The 17,813-nt window shown below is 46.7% G+C and overlaps 1 protein-coding gene across 1 annotated transcript in view; it reads right to left on the minus strand.

Annotated features, from left to right (window-relative positions):
* Positions 1-17,507: 17,507 nt before the first annotated feature.
* Positions 17,508-17,813, minus strand: part of Tnfrsf8 (TNF receptor superfamily member 8) — a 35,476-nt gene continuing 35,170 nt past the window's right edge. The window contains exon 13 of the mRNA XM_021161268.1: positions 17,508-17,752. Within this exon, the coding sequence (XP_021016927.1) occupies positions 17,508-17,752 (245 nt within the window). The remainder of the gene's footprint in view (positions 17,753-17,813) is intronic.

A 17,813-nucleotide genomic window follows, 5' to 3' on the forward strand; every position in this document is an offset into this window, starting at 1 on the left:
AAGAAGAAAAAGAAGAAGAAGAAGAAGAAGAAGAAGAAGAAGAAGAAGAAGAAGAAGAAGAAGAAGAAGAAGAAGAAGAAGAAGAAGAAGAAGAAGAAAGTCAGGTCATCTAGGTACAGTGAATACTTGCCATGCAAGCATGCAAGTATGCAAGCATGAGACCCATGTGTGCATCCCCAGCACCCATGGGGAGAGGGCTAAAAAACCATAGTGGATATTGTGGTCCTCCTGTAATCTTAGACTCGGGAGGTAGAGACAGGATCTGTGAAGTATGCTAGTTAGAACCAGTCAAATGGGTGAGCTCTGGGCTCAAGTGAGAGACTGTACCTCAAAATATTGAGAACTGAAGAAGACACTTGACATGCATCTCTTCTGGTCTCAATGAACATGTGTGTGCCTCTGAGTGTGCACATGCACACCACACACACACACAACATGCATCTCTTCTGGTCTCGATGAACATGTATGTGCCTCTGAGTATACACATGCACACCACACACACACAACATGCATTTCTTGGGCTACGCTGGTCATTCATGCTGGGAGGTGGAGTGTTGTGCCCCCAAAACAGTGTCTCCATCCTCATCTCCTTATGAAGCAGGGTCTCCCCTGCTTAGGGGCACAAATCTTCCCACCTCTGGGCCTCAAAAAGGGCCCAGCCATTTGGGAGAAGGTTGCTAGGAGGCTTTCAAAGTCTCTATTCTGAGTTGTCTTTTCCCGGTCTCTAAAAAACAGCTGTTTGGCCAGTATTTATTGCTAAATCATTATCTAAGAGCCTCTGCTGGGCTGGCACCTAAGGAACAGATTACTGTACATTGTGTATAGCTGTGTTATAAGGCTTTTAAATGTATGATCAGTACATGCCTTTTAAAGATAAATAAATAAATAAATAAATAAATAAATAAATAAATAAATAAAGTTCAATGGGTAAAGTGTTTGCCCCAAGAGCTTGAACATTAGAACCCTGATCCCTAGCACTCACAAGATGCTGTGTGGGTGTGGTAGCCAATTTGTTCTCCCAGCATGTGAGAGGTGGAAACAACAGAGCCCTGAGACAATCTGGCTAGCCAGATAGTCCAATCCAGTGAAGAATGGCTGCAGAAAACTCATCCTATATCCACCTTGGACCCCTACATCCCCGACACACATTCAAATACACATTCACACACACATACACATATGTATACACATACACATATACATGCGCATGTGCGCAAGTGCACACACACACATCCCTCTGGGCTGATGTTATAGGTGCTAGGAACTGAACTCAAGTCCTCTGAATGAGTGGCAAACACTCTTGACTAACGCTAAGACATCTCTCCAGCCCCCTATTCCACACTCTTTCACTTTATCATTAAACTAGATGTCTTTGCCTCTAAGCTACAGTTCTCACTCATGCAATTTCTTCCCAAGGACAACTGCTTTGAGTTTGACGTTTCTCTAGACTATTTTCTGCCTTAGTATGAAAAATAACACAGAAGATTTCAGGGAGGCTTCAGATCTGTGGGCTCCATATCCTATGGTTTACTCATCCGTAAAGGGGATCAGACATGTTCTAGAAAGCAAACAAGAAAAATACATTGAGTGTGCATATTGAACATATACAGACTTTTTTCTCGACATTATTGCTTATTCTCTAAACTCATAAAGGTATTAGAAGTACCATATAAAGATGACTCAAAGTCTACAAGCAAAAGTGTGTGTTACCCAAAAGCTTTACACGTTTTCACATTAAGGTAACTAGAGCATGTATGGTTTAGGTATACTGAAAAGCAGGGATCCTGAATGTGAGCATCCATGGGTTTGAATATCTGTTAGAAGGGGCTCCAGGAGCTATTTCCAGGAGATGCTGAAGGGAGACTGTGTTTCATATGCATGCATTTTCGCCCATACAACCCAAACAGCAGGAGCATGGTCTTGCCTGTAGACAGCACTGTCTTTGAGACAGGAACATCTACTCGTTGAGTTCGGTTCTAACTTATTTCCCTTTCACTTGCTGTGTGGAGTTGTGTACTTGCCCCAAGGTCTATCCCTTTCCCCACCCTGTTCCCCTTTTGTGGATATTTGGGGAATATCCCCAATGCTCCATCTCTTGTACTGCCAAACACAGTCTTGTCAATGGCACAGAAGACAGTTTCCCTAGGTGGTGAACCTAGATAGAGAGTAGGGCTGCTGGAGAGAGGTGGTGGATGTTTTTTTCATTTTCACGGGGTCCTGTACAGCGACTCTAGACTCGCAGGGCCACATCTGCAGTGTCGTTTCATTTCTGCATTTCCTTTTATAACTATTCTTTTCTCCTTTCCCCCTCCTCTTTTAAATTTTTAAAAATTTCAGTTTTTAAATGTATTATTTATCTTTATTTCATGTTCGTTGGTGTTTTGCCTGAATTTATGTCTGTGTGAGGGTGTAGGATCCCCTGGAACTAGAGTTACAGACAGTTGTGAGCTGCCGTGTGGATGCTGGGAATTGAATGAATTGAACTCAGGACCTCTGGAAGAGCAGCCAGCACTCTTAACGGCTAAGCCATTTCTCCAGTCTTTAAGGTTTCTTTTTGGAAAAATGTCTTATGCAGCCCAGGCTGGCCTGAAGCTTATTGTATAGCTAAGGATGACCTTGGACTCCCATGCTTCTGCCTCTGCTCTTTGGTGCTGGGATTATAGGTGTTTACCAGGTGTCCATTCATACCATGTTAGGGATGGGAGCCAGGACTACATGAGTGCTGGCATGCCTGATATCAACTGAGTTATATCTCCAGTCTCTCTTTGTCTCTGTCTCTGTCTCTGTCTCTGTTTCTGTTTCTGTTTCTGTCTCTGTCTATTTATTTGTTTATTTATTTATTTATTTATTTATTTATTTTTCTGGTGCTTGGACTAGACCCAGGCTCTGTAAACTCAAGGAAAGGACCTGAGTCACACCTCCAGCCCTCCCTCCTTTATCAATTCTGCATCACTCCAGAATGCTCTCAATTCTGCATCACTTCCTGGCTCCCCTCTCCAGCCTGACCTCTCTCACCTGACTTCTAAGACAGCCCTTCTCAGGACCAGCCTTCCTACCCTCACTCCTCTAACTCCACACCCATTTTTCCCCCTATCTTTTCTGGGTCTCTACAAACCACCTATGCCCTCTGCCCCTCCACATCTCTCTTGTCTCTCCCTCTGTCTACGAGGGACACAGGGAGATGGTGGTCCCATCCGTGGGCCATAGGTTTCCAGGTACAGACTCTAAGACAAGCAATGGCTACCCCCACCCTTACATACACTATCGATTCTGGCCTCAGTTTCCCTGCCTCACTCTATAAATGGCCTCTCTGCCCTCTGGTGTGTTTCCTAAGTCTGTGGCTGGTCTGAGCACAATTTCTTTCATATTCTCTTGATCACTTGCTCATTGGATCTCAGGTCTAGAGGGTAGAATGAATTGTATTATTTGGGTCTTGCCAAACAATGCTCTCCCTACCCTCTCTCCCCTATTTCTCTTTTTGACTCTCTCTGCCTCTCTATGTGTGTGTTTAACTTGAGCTCCAGCCTCCTCCATGTTAAATATGCACTCTACCACTGAGCTATGGTAAATATGTTAAATATGCACTCCTCCCAAGTCTATTTTCTCTCAAACCCCGTTCCCCATCCCACCCCAACTAGGATCCTTACTGCTGCAATCTATACATTCTTGTAAGTAAATCAGGTGTGGCTTATGGGTGTTTCAGTGTCTCAGGAGTAGGCTGTGGACCACAAGCTACTGGGTACATGTATATCTATTTCCCTAACACTGCCTGATTCCTCTGTGCCGCCCACGCAGTCACACCCTACCAGCAGGGCCAGAGAGTTCCTATTTTGGCACGTTTTCCCCTGAACTCCCCACTAGCCAGCTTTCTGACTTGGGCCAGTGCGGTGGGTGTGGAGTGGAACCCGCTGGTACCTCATTTGCATTTCTCTGAAGTTCGTGGGTCTAAGCACCTCTTCGCTGCTGCTGAGTCATCCGGGTTTCCCCTTCTGTGAACTGCTTTTCAACATCCTTTCATCCGATCGTTATTATTTCCTGTCTTCTTGTAGAGCTGCTCTAATTCTTTGTATCTTCTAGATATTTATCCCTCGTCATTTTTCAGATATCATAAAGACCTCCTCCATTCTGGTATATGGTTGCTGTCTTTATTCGGGCTTTCCCCTCATTGTTTAAACATTCCTTAATTGGACCGCTCCAGAAGTAAAAGGTTTGTGCCACTAAGCCTCACAGCCTAAATTGGATCACCAGGAATCACGGTGTGGAAAGACTGTGATTCTAAAATTTTGAAAGTTGTTCATGTACATGTCTCCTTACTCCCCACCCCCAACACATACACCAGTCTAAATACATATATACATACATACATACATGTAATTTTAAAAAACATTTTTAAAGGTCTATTTAAAAAGTCCCTGGTTGACTGGTCTACAAAGTGAGTTCCAGAACAGCCAGGGCTAGACAGAGAAATCATGTCTCAAAAAACCAAAAAAAAAAAAAAAAAAAGTCGCTTGTTGGTGTGTGTGTGTATACATGCATGTGTGTGTGTGTATGTGTTTTATTTTGTGCATTTTGTGTGTGTGTGTGTGTTGTTTTTTGAGACAGGGTTTCCTTGTGTAGCCCTGACTGTCCTAGAACTCGCTCTGTGGACCTGGCTGGCCTCCAACTCAAAGAGCTACCTGCCTCTGACTCCTGAGTGCTAGGGTTAAACGCTTGCACCACCATAGCCAGGTGAAAAAAACAAAACAAAAACAAACAAAACAAAACAAAACAAAACAAAAAACAATTCCTTAATTTTAATGTAACAAAAATCCATCAATATTCTCCATTAGATCATAGTTGAAAGGACCTTCCTTACCTGGAGGTCATGAAGATGCTTTTGTTTATCTTTTCTGTTTGTTGGCTTAATAATCCTAGCTGGGCCAATCAAAGATCTGAAGTACATACAATATATATGGTGTAAAGACCATATATATTGCCTTCATTATACTGCCAAACAAGCACTCCATTCTCCCATCATTTGTTGCAAGTATGTGGGTCAGTTGCTAGAAGAGCTCGTCTCCTCTTTCAGTCTTGTTATTTCTAGACCTGTTCCACATTGTTGTTGGTAGACCCTCAAAGAATGTTTAGTAGACACGGTGAATTCTCTTTGTTTGCTACTCTTTTTCATAATTGGCTTAAGGGAAGATTGCCTCCCCAGCATCATCATCATCATCATCATAATTAATAATAATAATAATTAATAATAATAATGGCTGATGAGAGGGCTTACTGCGTAAGAGTGCTTGCTGCACAAGCATGAAGACTTGAGTTCAAGTCTCCAGCACCTACATAAGAAAACAGGTTTGGTCATACATTCTGGTAACCCTAGTGTTGTACTTAGCCGAGACATTAGTAGTTCTGAGGCTTGCTGGCTGCCAACCTAGCTCCAGATTTGGTGAGAGATCCTGTCTCAAGGGAAGAAGGCAGAGAGTGACAAAGCAGGACACCTTATGTCTTCATCTGTCGCCTGTACGTGCACACACGGATGTATGCTCCATCACCCTTTCATTGCACACCCCCCCCCCCAACTTCCCAAACACCAGCTGAGGGTTCCTGGCCAGTGAAATGGCTCTGCGGGTAAAGGCACTTTCTGCCATACTCTGCCATACCTAATGACCTGAGATTGGTCCCCAGGAAGTACACTGTGGATTGAAAGAACCAGCTCTATAAAGATGTTGTTTGACTTCCACATAGAAGCACTGTAACATGAGAGAGAGAGATAAATGTAGAAATATCTGAATGAAGATTTCACTGAACTGACAGGTTAGTTTGGGGGAGAACAGATTTACTCCGTCCATGAGCACAGTTCACCCATGTGCTCCCTTCATATCTTCCCACGGTTTTCTTTTCTCTCAGACCATTTGGATGTGGCTGGGGCCAAATGATCACACGTCCTCCTGACAAATCCTTTTACATCCAGGTTCCCAGGTTATACCTACAGCAACTCCAGAACGGCCAAATGGCAGGGCTTTATAATCTGATCATTTATTTTAATCAACTCCCATGAGCCCTCACAGGGCTTCTTCCCTTGAGACAGGGCACCTGACACAGAGAAAATCTCATTATAATCACAGGTCTGTGCAATATAGTTTGCCAGGCAGTGGCTGCTTCTTATGTTGCACCAGGCATTCCAAACAGGCTCTAGTTCACAAGCAGAGAACTTAAGGGTCTTCAGAACACGTGACCTTATGGGATATAGAACATATGGGATGTGGAACTCAGCCATTGGAGCAAAGTAGCCACCATCTTCATCAAATTAGCCATCTGTCTTGTTGACTGTGGACATCCCTTCATAGACGGAGTTAGAAGGATCACTGGACTCTCACTTGAGTTTTCAGCCACCAAATTCTGCCATAACTTCCTGTGCCTGTGGTCTCAGGAGATGCTGGAGTACACAGATTGGAGGATGTTAATAAAGAGAGGCTGTCTGTGTGGCTTACAGAGAAGCCACCATCCACGTAGCTCCTCCCTCTGTGGCTTATAGAGTAGCCATCATCATTGTGGCGTCAACGTTTCCAGTGTGGAAGTTTTGTGGTCATCCAGGCTCCTGTAAGCAGCCCCTCATTCACACTAGTAGGAAGCCCAATAAACACAGTAATTCTCCAATGTGAACTCTGGTAAAATCATACTTCCCTTTGTCCTTAGGACCTTATAAGGAAGGGGTAGACATTGTTTCTGTTTCCTTCTGGGAAGAATTATCAAAACAATATATTGCACCTTCCAGGAACAATGCCTTGGGAGAGATTGAGTGACAGACCATCTGGTTCTGTGGCTGCTGAGTTTTTATGAACCCCAGCATGCCTCACTCCTTCCAGGGCCTCCACTTCCCAATCTGCAGTCTGAGACTGAAAAGTTACCAGGCCTCAGAGTTATGAAGCCCTTGAGTAGTTCAGCTCAGCCTTCCTTGTTCCACTTCCCCCAGGCTCTATGAGCACACTGTCTCTCCCTGGGGACGGACTACCAGTCCAAGAGCCAGCATGGAGTGTCTGCATTTCTAAGTTGCAGAGCCTTTAGCTTAGAGCTAGAGTAGACAAAAGAAATAGGGAGGTGGCAGGAAGTGATGGGCGTGGACACAGGAGCCAGCACTCAGCCTCCCCCTCCCTGTTCTGAGATGCTTGGCTCCTGAGAGTGAGCCAGAGTCTGTGCTGCTCAGCAAGGAGCTAGGTGAGTGCACAGTCTCCATCCATGTCACGGGCTGCAATTTCCCCAAGCGCTTCTCCCTTCCTTTAGTCAGAAGAGAAAAGAAGAAATGATTTTCCCTGGGTTGAGTTTCTCAATCTTCACTTGGTCATATGTTTATGAGTCTGTACCTTGTAGCAACCTTGGCTAGAGGGGAATACAGTGACTCAGTGTGGACTGGCTCCTTGTAGACAGCCCAAGGAAGGAATAAAAGTGATTCTGGCTTCTCAAGGAGGCAGTGACTATGCTGCCTCTAATTTGTCCCCAGGAAGAAGTCTGTCTTCTGCATTCCCTTCCCTGATCCCCAGACCTGTTCTGTCTGCCCTGAAGATTCAACATATATTGAGCATCAATTGTATACCAGGCAGAATAGCTGTGTCCCTTTGCCCTCTTTCAGTTGAAATACAGCCCTGTGCCCCAAAGGAGAACCCAGGAACCTTTAGTTTCTAGAACAACATTGTATTTCAGTTGCCAAGGAGCTTCCCAGTGAGCCAATTTTAGGAGATACGCTGGCATACATGCATGAAAATACAATGAAACTCAATATTTTGTGTACTAACTAAAATAATGAAATTAAGGGAGCGAACTATTTTAGGCAGTGGGACTAACAAATTAGACAAAACCTAAACTTGGGGTCAAGCTCTAACTCAGGCCATTTACTGGTATGTGACTTTGACCATTGGCAGATCTCTTCATCTTCCTCAGCAACCCCCCTCCCCTCCCCTGCTTCCCTCAACTGCCAAACAGAGGTGGCAAGGCCTCTGGGTGCTCAGCAAATGCAGACTCAGAAAGGCTGGAGATTTGTCTCAGTTGTTAGAGTGCTTGCCTGGGATGTACACAGCCCTGGGTTCTGTTCCTAACAGCACATATACCAGGTGTGGTATATAGGTAACATGCCTATAATTCCTGCTATAAAAAAATAAGTAAATAAATGCAGACTCAGAACATGTCGGTGTAGGGAAGGGTTTCCTGAAATGCCAGCTGTGCTTTCCTGCTACAGGCTAGAAGGAAAACCCCCTGGTGCCAGTGTCTCCAGGCCCTCCTAAGGTCAGTACAACTTCCGGATGACTGCCCGCCCAGCACCCCTGCCTCTCTTCCTGGAGCATGTATGACAGGACCTAGAATCATCTAGGAGGCACACCTCTGAGCGAGGCTGTGAGGGTGTTTCTAGATTGGGTTAATGAGGTAGAGAGCACCCACCCTATATGTATAGGTAGATCCATTCCAAAGGCTGGGGTCCTGGATTGAACAAGAAGGGGAAGGTAAGAAGAGCAGCAGAATTCATTTGTGTCCTGACTGCAGATTCGATGTGAGTGAGCAGTGACCTCACGCACCCACCTCCATGCCTTCCTCACTGTGAGACAAAGTAAAGCCCTCCTTCCTTAAGGTGCTTTGGCCAAGTAGTGTGTTACAGCAATGAGAAAAGTAACTAAAACATGTCCCCATAAACGTGGGCCACATCCTCAAGTCCTACTGTGACTCCCGACTTACCCTGAGGTTACCCCCAACCCCTCGCACCATAGACTTTATCAGTTCCACCAGGTAAGGTTAGCTCAGATTTTTGGCTGTCCGTGAGGGCTCTAAGCATCATGACCCTGCAGTTTGAGCTTGATAAATATTTATTTAGAAAAATAAGATATGTTCTACCTTAATGCAACCTTCCTGGGGTGGGCAGGCTTTTTAGAAGTACTCTGCAGAGGAGAGAGTGGAACCCAAGCCTTCCTGGGGTGCCATCTACTCGACTATAAAGCTTCAAGCCCCCTAAGGTCAAGGCCTTCCCTGCAGGCTTCCCTTCCCAGGTGGTCTTTGACACTCAAAGAGTTGTCCTGCATACCCAAGCACCACCCATCCCTCATCCTTTCAGTGCTCCTCAACACCCAGTACCCTGCCTCATAGTGCTCCCTGCCTGATACATGATAGCTGTTCCACACAGGCCTCTAGATTGAGCAACTGAAAGAGCAAATGAGGAGTGGTTTGAATGAGAATGTGCCTCCTCATAGACTCATATACTTGCGTGCTTCATCCCTAGTTGATGAATTGTTTGGAAAGATTAGAAGGTCTTATTAGAGGAGGTGTGTCACTGGGAGTGGACTTTAAGGTGTCAAAAGCCCACTCCATCTCCAGTGTCTCTGTCTTTTTTGTTGCCTGTGGATCAAGATGTAAAGCTCTCAGCTACTTCTCCAGCACCATGCCTGCTGCCACACTTCCTGCTATGATGATAATGGACTAAACCTCTGAAGTTGTAAGCAAGGCCCTGGTTAAACACTTCCTTTTGTAGGAGTTGCCTTGGTCATGATGTCTCTCCACAGCAATAGAACAGTGACTAAGAATAAATCCTTCTTCTTAGACACAGATTTTTTTTTTCTTTTTCTTTTTTTTCTGGGTTTCTGAGACTTGGCCTCCATTCCTCAAGCAGGCAGTGCTATGGGAACTGTGTAAGCTGAAGAATCTTCTGGAAGGGGAAGGAACGGGTGAACAAGTGAAGCTCAGGATGTCAGCACTGAGCAAATACTTCATGCTGGGGAGTGTCCTCCATGCTGGCCACTCAAGGGTCACAACTGGGCCTTAGACACAGTTAAGACAGAGAGCTATGGAAACTAACAGGCATGTTTGAGGAGGGCCAGACTAGTAGACAGTGGCCCTAGGGAGCTACTGAAAGTTCCATGCACTTAGCCAGCACTTGGCTTTGGAAAGGAAGTGCAAGCCAGGAGGCAACCATTGTCTGGGTGTTTCTGAGCCGCTGGATCCAGAATGTGTTCTCCAGGGCTTAGCATTCCTATTGTGACCAGGCAAAGCAGGCAGTGTAGCACGTGACTTAGATTCCTGTAGCCACTTCCACAATACTAGTAAAAGTGTCAAATAAAATAAAGCTGCAACAGAAAAAAAAAAAAAAAAAACAAACCAGAAGTGACCTCTGCCTGAGCCACAGTTGATCACAGCCAAGTGGCTGGGAACTGGAGTCCTGGCCAGGTGACCTGGGTTTGAATCCTGTCTGCACCATTTAGTAGCTGTGTATCATTGGCCAACTGACTTAATTTCTACTGTGAGCATCAGTTTCCTCGACAGCAGCATAGGGGTATCTGTAGCCACCACTTCTGAGCATCCTGTCAGGAGGTTTATGGGAGAAAATACAAGAAGCCTTGGAGGGAGTTGGTCCTCTCTCTCCTCATAACATGTATGAGTTGATGGAGGGCAGGGATGAGGCCCCTTTGTGTGACCCAGAAAGGTCAAGTGACATTCAGGGAAATCTGATGACTGACCTTGGTCCACAGGGCGCTGGTTCATCTTGTGAATGTCCAGAATTTGCTGAGGGTCTCTGTCCAGGGTGGGGCCTTCCCTGATGTGTGTTGAAGCTCCTGGCATTTCCAAAGCTAGCAAATAAAAAAAACCACGACCTGTGACATCCCGCTCTTGAGTAATTTGTCTGCAACTCTGACTTCCTGACCAGGCTCCTTGCAGTTTGACCAGCCATGGGTTGCAGGAGAGAGGGTCCATCCAACTCTAGAAGATGCCAGATCTTGTCCCCTGCTCAGGTGGCCAGGCATGAGCTCTGAGAACCTCAGTTTCCCCCTCTGAAAAGAAACTAAATGGAGCCACCAATGTTCTTGAGTCAGACAAGGGAGTATGAAGCTCATCCCTGCCCATTTGTGTGTGCATTGGCCCTCGTGTGCTCAAGACATTCCTGAGGACTACAGAGCACATGCTTGAGACAGAAAGACTTGAATCCAGAGCTGGAGATCTGGCTAGGTGGTTAGAGTACTTGCCATACAGTGAGGGGACTGCAGTACAGATCTCCAGAAACCAGAATAAATGCTGGGCAAAGCGTGGAGAAAGTAAAAACCCACCTGTAATTTCAGCCTTGGAATACAGAGGCAGGGAATCCCTAGAGGAAGCCAGGTAGCAAGATTAGCCACATCAGTGAGATCTGAGCTTGACTGAGAGAACTTGCCTCAAAGAATAAAGGAGAAAAACAACAGAGTATGATTCTTCAGCCTCAGAAATTCAAGAGCTCATATGTGGACACACACACACACACACACACATACACCATACATAGATACAAAAGCCTCAAAGTGGTCAAGGGAAAGTGTTACATGAATAGGCCTGATACACAGGGTGTTCTCAAAAGTCTTCCTGTACCCCTGGGGTCTAGGCTCTGAATCTACTTGCTAGTGATAGGGCAAACACGATGCATGTCATATTTGAAGACCACAGGACTTGTGATCCCAACACTGGCACTTGAGTCTAGGAATTCAAGACTAAACTGGGTAATACTACACTACCTTATCTAAAAAAGAAAGACAAGTAGCTGGTAAGAATTATAAATATATGTGTTTACATTTATTTATTTTGAATTGTGTGTGTGTGTGTGTGTGTGTGTGTGTGAGGAATTGGTTCTCCTCTACTATGTGGGTCCTAGGTATTGAATTCAAGTTACTAGGCTTGGAAGCAAGCACCCTTAGTCTCTGACCCAGCTCTCTGGATCTATAAGATCCAAGGCATCCCTATAATCCAAGGGGACAGAATATCACAGAAGGGTCTGGAAGTGCAGCTCTTTTGGTAAAATCCCTGTCAAGTATGCACAAAACATGGGGTGATGGCTAAGTAAGTAAGAATATGTGGTAGACAGTTAGTCTCAGTTCAACTTGATACAAGCTAAAGTCATCAGAGAGGAGGGAACCTCAATTAGAAAATGCCTCCAGAAGGTCAGGCTGTAATCAAGCAAGTAGGGCATTTTCTTAATTAGTAGTTAATGGGGGAGGGCCCAGCCCTTTGTAGGTGGTGCCATCTCTGGGCTGGTGGTCCTGGGTTCTAGAAGGAAACAGGCTGAGCAAGTCACAAGGAGCAAGCCAGTAAGCAGCACTCATCCATGGACTCTGCATCAGCTCCTGCCTCCAAGTTCCTGCCCTGTTTGAGCTCCTGCCTTAGCTTCCTTCGGTGGTGGATTATAATATGGAGGTGTATGACAAATAAACCCTTTCCTCCCAATTTGCTTTTTGGTCATGGTGTGTCATAGCAACAATAGAAACCTTAACTAAGACAGAATACTTAATAAACAAGCATAAAGACTGGGCTGGGTTCAAATCTCCAGCACCCATGCAAAAAGCAGGATGTGGCTACATACACCTACAACCCAAATCTACAAAGGGTGGAGACAGGAGGATCACTGGGGCTTGCTAGTTGCCAGCCTAGTTCCAGATTCAGTGAAAGTCACTGTCTCAAGGGGGTAAGATAAAAAAAAAAAGACAGAGAAGTGTGCACCTTACATCTTCATGTGCAACACACATGAAGCCTCCACTCACACCCTTCTCCTTAATTCCCACATCACTGTGATCACAATCTAACTGAAACAATATAAGGAAGGAAAGGTGAAATTTGGCTCCTGGTTCCTCAAGGTCCAGTCCATCAAGGCAGGGGATGTGTGATGGAGCCTGGTCACATCACACAGAGGTGGCAACTCCCAGCTGAAATTTGCCTGAAAGTGGCTTATAGCATTCACAGCATCAATCTTACTTCTCACCACAGAGATAGCCAGGCCACCTGAATCCAGCGAGGGAACTCCAACTCTTTAAACATGCAAGTGTGGGACAGTGAGCCTCCACTCAGAGCCCAGAGAAGCATTGAGGACTGGCACCTAGGACCTAGGACTGATCCTAGGTGCAGACACAGACTAAAGAAGGGCTTGGTGAAGTCAAACGGTCTGAAAAGGCAGCTAATAGTGACCATGAAAACTACTAGCTGGGCTAGACACTTTATCCCCACAACATCCCAGCCTCGTGCCAGGTGAGAATTCAGTCCATGCTGTCAGTCCGGAAACAAGTGGCAAGAGTGTGAAATTGTGTGGCTGGGAACTGGCTGAGCTGAAACTGAACCCTGGAGGCCCGTCTCGCCCGTAGCCATAACCTCCACTATTTCCCATGACCAAGTGTCCCCATGCTTTGTCAGGGCTACTGATAAATCCTGTGGTGCTCAGATGACAGGATAACCAATGCCCAGGGTTCTCCAAGCCTTCTCCAGGCTTCTCCATCCAGGCTTGGAAGATTCCAGAAGAAAGAGAAACCTTGTCCTCCCTGATCCCTCATCCTGTAGCTCCCCAGCAGTACCTGGGAATGTTGTTGGCTGCCTGCTCAGCTGCTTCCTGTTCCAGCCTTCTTAAGTTTCCCCTGAAGTCTGCTCTTGGGACTTTTGATGCCCCTGTGGTTTGGCTTTTGTCACTCCATCTGAAACGTTTTTTGTACTTACAAGACCATAAAACTGAGCATGGAACAGTGTTCCTTTGATACACCCTAAGTGCTCTGTAATGGCTCAGCAGGCATCCCTGGCCAAAGTTCTCCCCACCCACCTCCTTTCTGCCCACACACTGGGCTTCCTGTATGGCTATATTCTTCCTGAATCTCAAGTCCAGGAGCTTTTTCACCTCAGGGCCTTTGCACTGGCTATTCTTGCTTTCTGAGCTTAGCTGGCTTATTTCTCTCAGGTGGAGCTATGGTGCTGGTGGGAAGCTGTCCCCAACCTTGTCATTGCAGACACTGTCTTGCCTCTGTCCTGGAACCCAAATGGGGTAATTCACAAACTGGGCTTGAAATAGGGTCTCTATATGTAGCCCTGACTACCCAGGAGCTGGACTAGAACTCACAGAGATCCCCCTGTCTCTGCTTTACTAACATATTCACCACCACATCACAGACTGGTGTGTGTGTGACAGCCAATGTCACACCTGCTGGACAAAGGATCCCTGGGAGGAAAGCTGTGTGCCAGAAATTGTTTGCTAGCTGGGCTTGCCTCAGAGTATGTGTTTTTAGAAAAGGGCCACTATGAAGAAGAAGATCTTGGACAGAATGTAGTGTGTTCTGGAAGGCACTAGAACCAGGAGGGACCTCAAATAAATAGCTAGGGTTTTAGATGTCTAACACACAGATAGACCTCTGACTGATCTGAAGAGTCCCCAGGGTTCCTCAGTCAGCAAGAAGTAACCTGCACATTGTGGGGGTTCCAAGAGAGGCAAAGTATCAGGCTAGACTAAAAGTAGGTTTTGGAGGCCTAGCTTTAGAACCAACCATCACTAAGTATATTTTTTTTCCTGAAACCTATGTGTACTATCCTGTGGCCTCTGTGAGGGGACCCTCTTATACGCTAGAGGAAAGGGTTACTCTGGACCAAGTGACTACTTGGATGGAATAAAAACTAAAGTTACTAATCATGAGTGGCATCTCTGGGAAGCCCACAGCCTTCTCAGGTCAAGACCGATACCCATTTCACAGATGAGAAAATAGAGCCTTAAGGTGAGTATGGTGAAGCTCACTGAAGGTCATGCTGAGATCTGACTGACATTGGAGCACTAGTGGAAGGTGAAGACCACAGGAAGGTTTGGTCACTAAGGGTGCTCATAGTCCACAAAACTCCATGGGCCCCTGAAGAGTGAATCCACACTGTCTGAAGACTAAAAGCTACTGTGAGAACAGTTCGCCCTCATGTTTAACCTACTTGCCCTGTTTTTCCCCAGTACAGTGAGTCAATGTGCCTCCTTAGACAAGGCTGTTCATTTGTGGGTTTCCTATCTGCCAGAACCATGAGCCCGAATAACCTTTCTTAATACATTTCCCAGTCTCAAACATTGTGCCATAGCAACAGATGGTGGTGGTCTCCACTTTCTCAAGCAAACTCCCTAGTTGGTCTCCGGGAGAACTGGGGTTTGAACCTGACTCTGAGTACCAGTTCCCCAGGTGCAAGAGGAGACACATAGAGAACTGCACCTGGGCACTTCCCTTATCCCAGTACATTCTCATGTATACTCAGCTCAGTGCAACACTGCCCAAGTAAAGATGGCCAGGACACAGTCCTTGCAGACTCACTGTTGGGAAGGAAGTCAAGAGGGAGAGGGGGCAACTTGGGGGACAGCCCTTTTGTCCCATCGAAGAGACTGGTGTCAGGTCCCGGAGATTCTAACCAACTGCTTTGGAAAGCAACAGCATCAAAGAACTAGACACCAACTGCAGATAACTGCTCAGGAAGTGATGGGGGCAGGGTCGCTCACCGCACAGGGATTGCCCCCTTGAGAACAGGGGCCTGATTCTTCAATGTTCTGAACATCAGAACAGCTAGAGCTAGGAAGTTCCCCATCGGGGAGCTTTGGCTTCTGCTCCGACTACATGGTCAACAAGCAGCAGGCTTTGTGTCAGGCTGAAGGTGAGGTGCAGGTGTGGGCTACAGTCTTAGGAATGAAGAGGACAGATGCCAGAAAGGGGGAAACTCTGGTCTGGCTGCATAAAGCTGGAGCTCTGCCCTGTTCCGTGTGCAGGGTGATGGAACTTGCTCAGCTATACAAGACCTGGGTTCCACAGACCCACGGCTCCACCAGCTACATGGAGTTTCCTCTTTTCCGAAGTTGCATGGTCCAAACCTGCTTGTGGGAAGAAAGCCTTGGAGAAGCCCAGGATTCATTCTACAAATACCAAAGGCAGCCTTGTGAGCAGAGACCCTTTATTCCCAACATCCTTGGAGGACAGGACATAAACAGGGAACAAGAGACTGCCCAGGTGGACAGGGAGAGATTTGAAGGACACATAGATAGCCCTTGGCTGTGAGTGTCATGCACACAGAGAAAAGCTCTGCCTGGGGGAATTGTGGGGGGGGGGGCAGCAGACCAGACCCCTGCCACCCTCGTATTCAGGACTTCTCACTACTCAACTCTGTGATAAGCCTTCAGCCTCACAAATCCATTTTTTTTACAGGCCCTTAGGGATTCTTAGAGGGTCAAAAATTGTGTGAAGAGCCACTCTGCAAGGGAATATGTCACTTTGCTGAAATGTGTGGCAGCCTGGCATAGTGGCTCAAGCCTGTCATCCCTCAGGAAGTTAAGATAGGAGGGTTACAGGTTTAGGGTCAGCATGAGCTACATATCATGTTTGAATCTAACCTAGGATACAGAACAAGATCTCATCTTAGAAAAAGAAAAAGTTGGGTAATATCTTCCAAAAGTGTGGTATCCATGTGGTCATCATGACATGGCTTTGGGGCCACTGTGTATGCCCACATATCCACCGTATTCTTGCACAAGACAAATGGGCGACTCTTCATCCTCCACACATCCCTTCTGGCCTGGATCCAGACTGTGGTATAAACACCTCTGGTGGTACTCAGCTGCTCCAGCTTTTCCCCAAATATTCAGGCGGTTTCAGAAACTCCCCTCGTGATTCTTGACAGCGTCCCAACTTCCTCCAGAGAGCAAACAGCTAGTGAGTAAACAGAATTCTCCCTGCCTGGCCCAAGGGTAAGTCCAGAGTCCCCAGGCTGCCACAGAGCAGATGTGTCATCCAGTTGGCTGCTTGTTACAAGAGTATGCAGGTGCCAGTGGGTGAGCCAGGCTGTGAGTGACAGCAGCTTTAGTGCTTAGTATGAAATACTGGGCTGGGGTGGATCAGCCCTGCAACATTTGCCTGGCATGCACAAAGCCAGGGGTTCAAGTTTCAGTACCTCAAAAGGAAAACAAGACAAAACAAAACATTAAAAGCAGATCTTCAGGTATGTTCACCAGCACGGCCTCCTCACAGTGGGTGTGGGCTAAGCAGTGCGAGCAGCAGGGTACCTTCAAAGATAGGCTCCCACATGCTAGAGCTTCCTTTGAGAGCTAGGTGTCATTGAACCTGATCCTGGAGGCTTTGGGACAATGCTTCTTCGTTTCCAGGATGGAAAAGATAATGGCACAAAGTGTTAAGAACCTCCAGTACTACAGTTCTCCCATCTCCGTGTGACAGGAAGTCCTTGGGCAAAGCATAGTCTTGAGCAGCTCTTGTCAGGTGGAGTCACTGCAGCTGCTGAGGAGGTCCATAGAACAGGGAGGCTGTGCCAGAAGGGTCTCATTTTGCCCTCCCTGTGTGATGGGTACAGGCTATCCTTGTGCCAGTGATGATGAGCATTCATTCTTTAACTCCCCTCTGTCTCAAGAGTAGAAGCAATAGGTGCTGGTTCTGTAACAGGGAGCCATGTCTACAGGCTAGTAGCATGACAGTAAAGTCATAGCTCGAGACCCAAGGAGAGAAGGCAGGGCACAGGAGTGTGGGCAAGGAAGCTTGGAACAAGCCTGTGGCTTCTCCCCCAGTAGACATCAGTCTGATGGTGTGTGCCCACTGATGGGTCCCAGGGGCCAGTGCTCTTGGCAGCAGCTGAAGGCTTCATTCTGGGATATCTTGGATGCTGGGTCTTCAGTTCAACTTGTGGTAGCTTCCCAGGTGCTAACTTGATCTCAAGGGTACACTCAGCTGCTCTCTAGCCCCTGCTAACATTGGGTGTCACTTCTCAGAGACAGTCGTGGGCCCATGGTCCTCTTTTCCTCCTTCCTCCACCGAGAACATGACCTCAGTGCAGCTGCCCAGAGGTGGTTCTGTCTCCTGCTCCGGGTAATGGGGGGCATGGTCCACTTCTAGTTCAGCTTCCAACTCAGACTCTGTAGAGCCTACTGGAGCCCGGCCCTCGGGGACTTCAGTTTTTACAGAGCCCACAATCACTGTGTCGGCCTTCATGATGTAGATTTTCTCTGTAAGGCAAAAAGGTGGGTGAGAGAGGAGAGACCAGGACCTCGGCCCACTTCCACTTCA

Source organism: Mus caroli, chromosome 4 (assembly GCF_900094665.2).
Source record: "Mus caroli chromosome 4, CAROLI_EIJ_v1.1, whole genome shotgun sequence".
In the NCBI taxonomy this organism is placed as follows: Eukaryota; Metazoa; Chordata; class Mammalia; order Rodentia; family Muridae; genus Mus; species Mus caroli.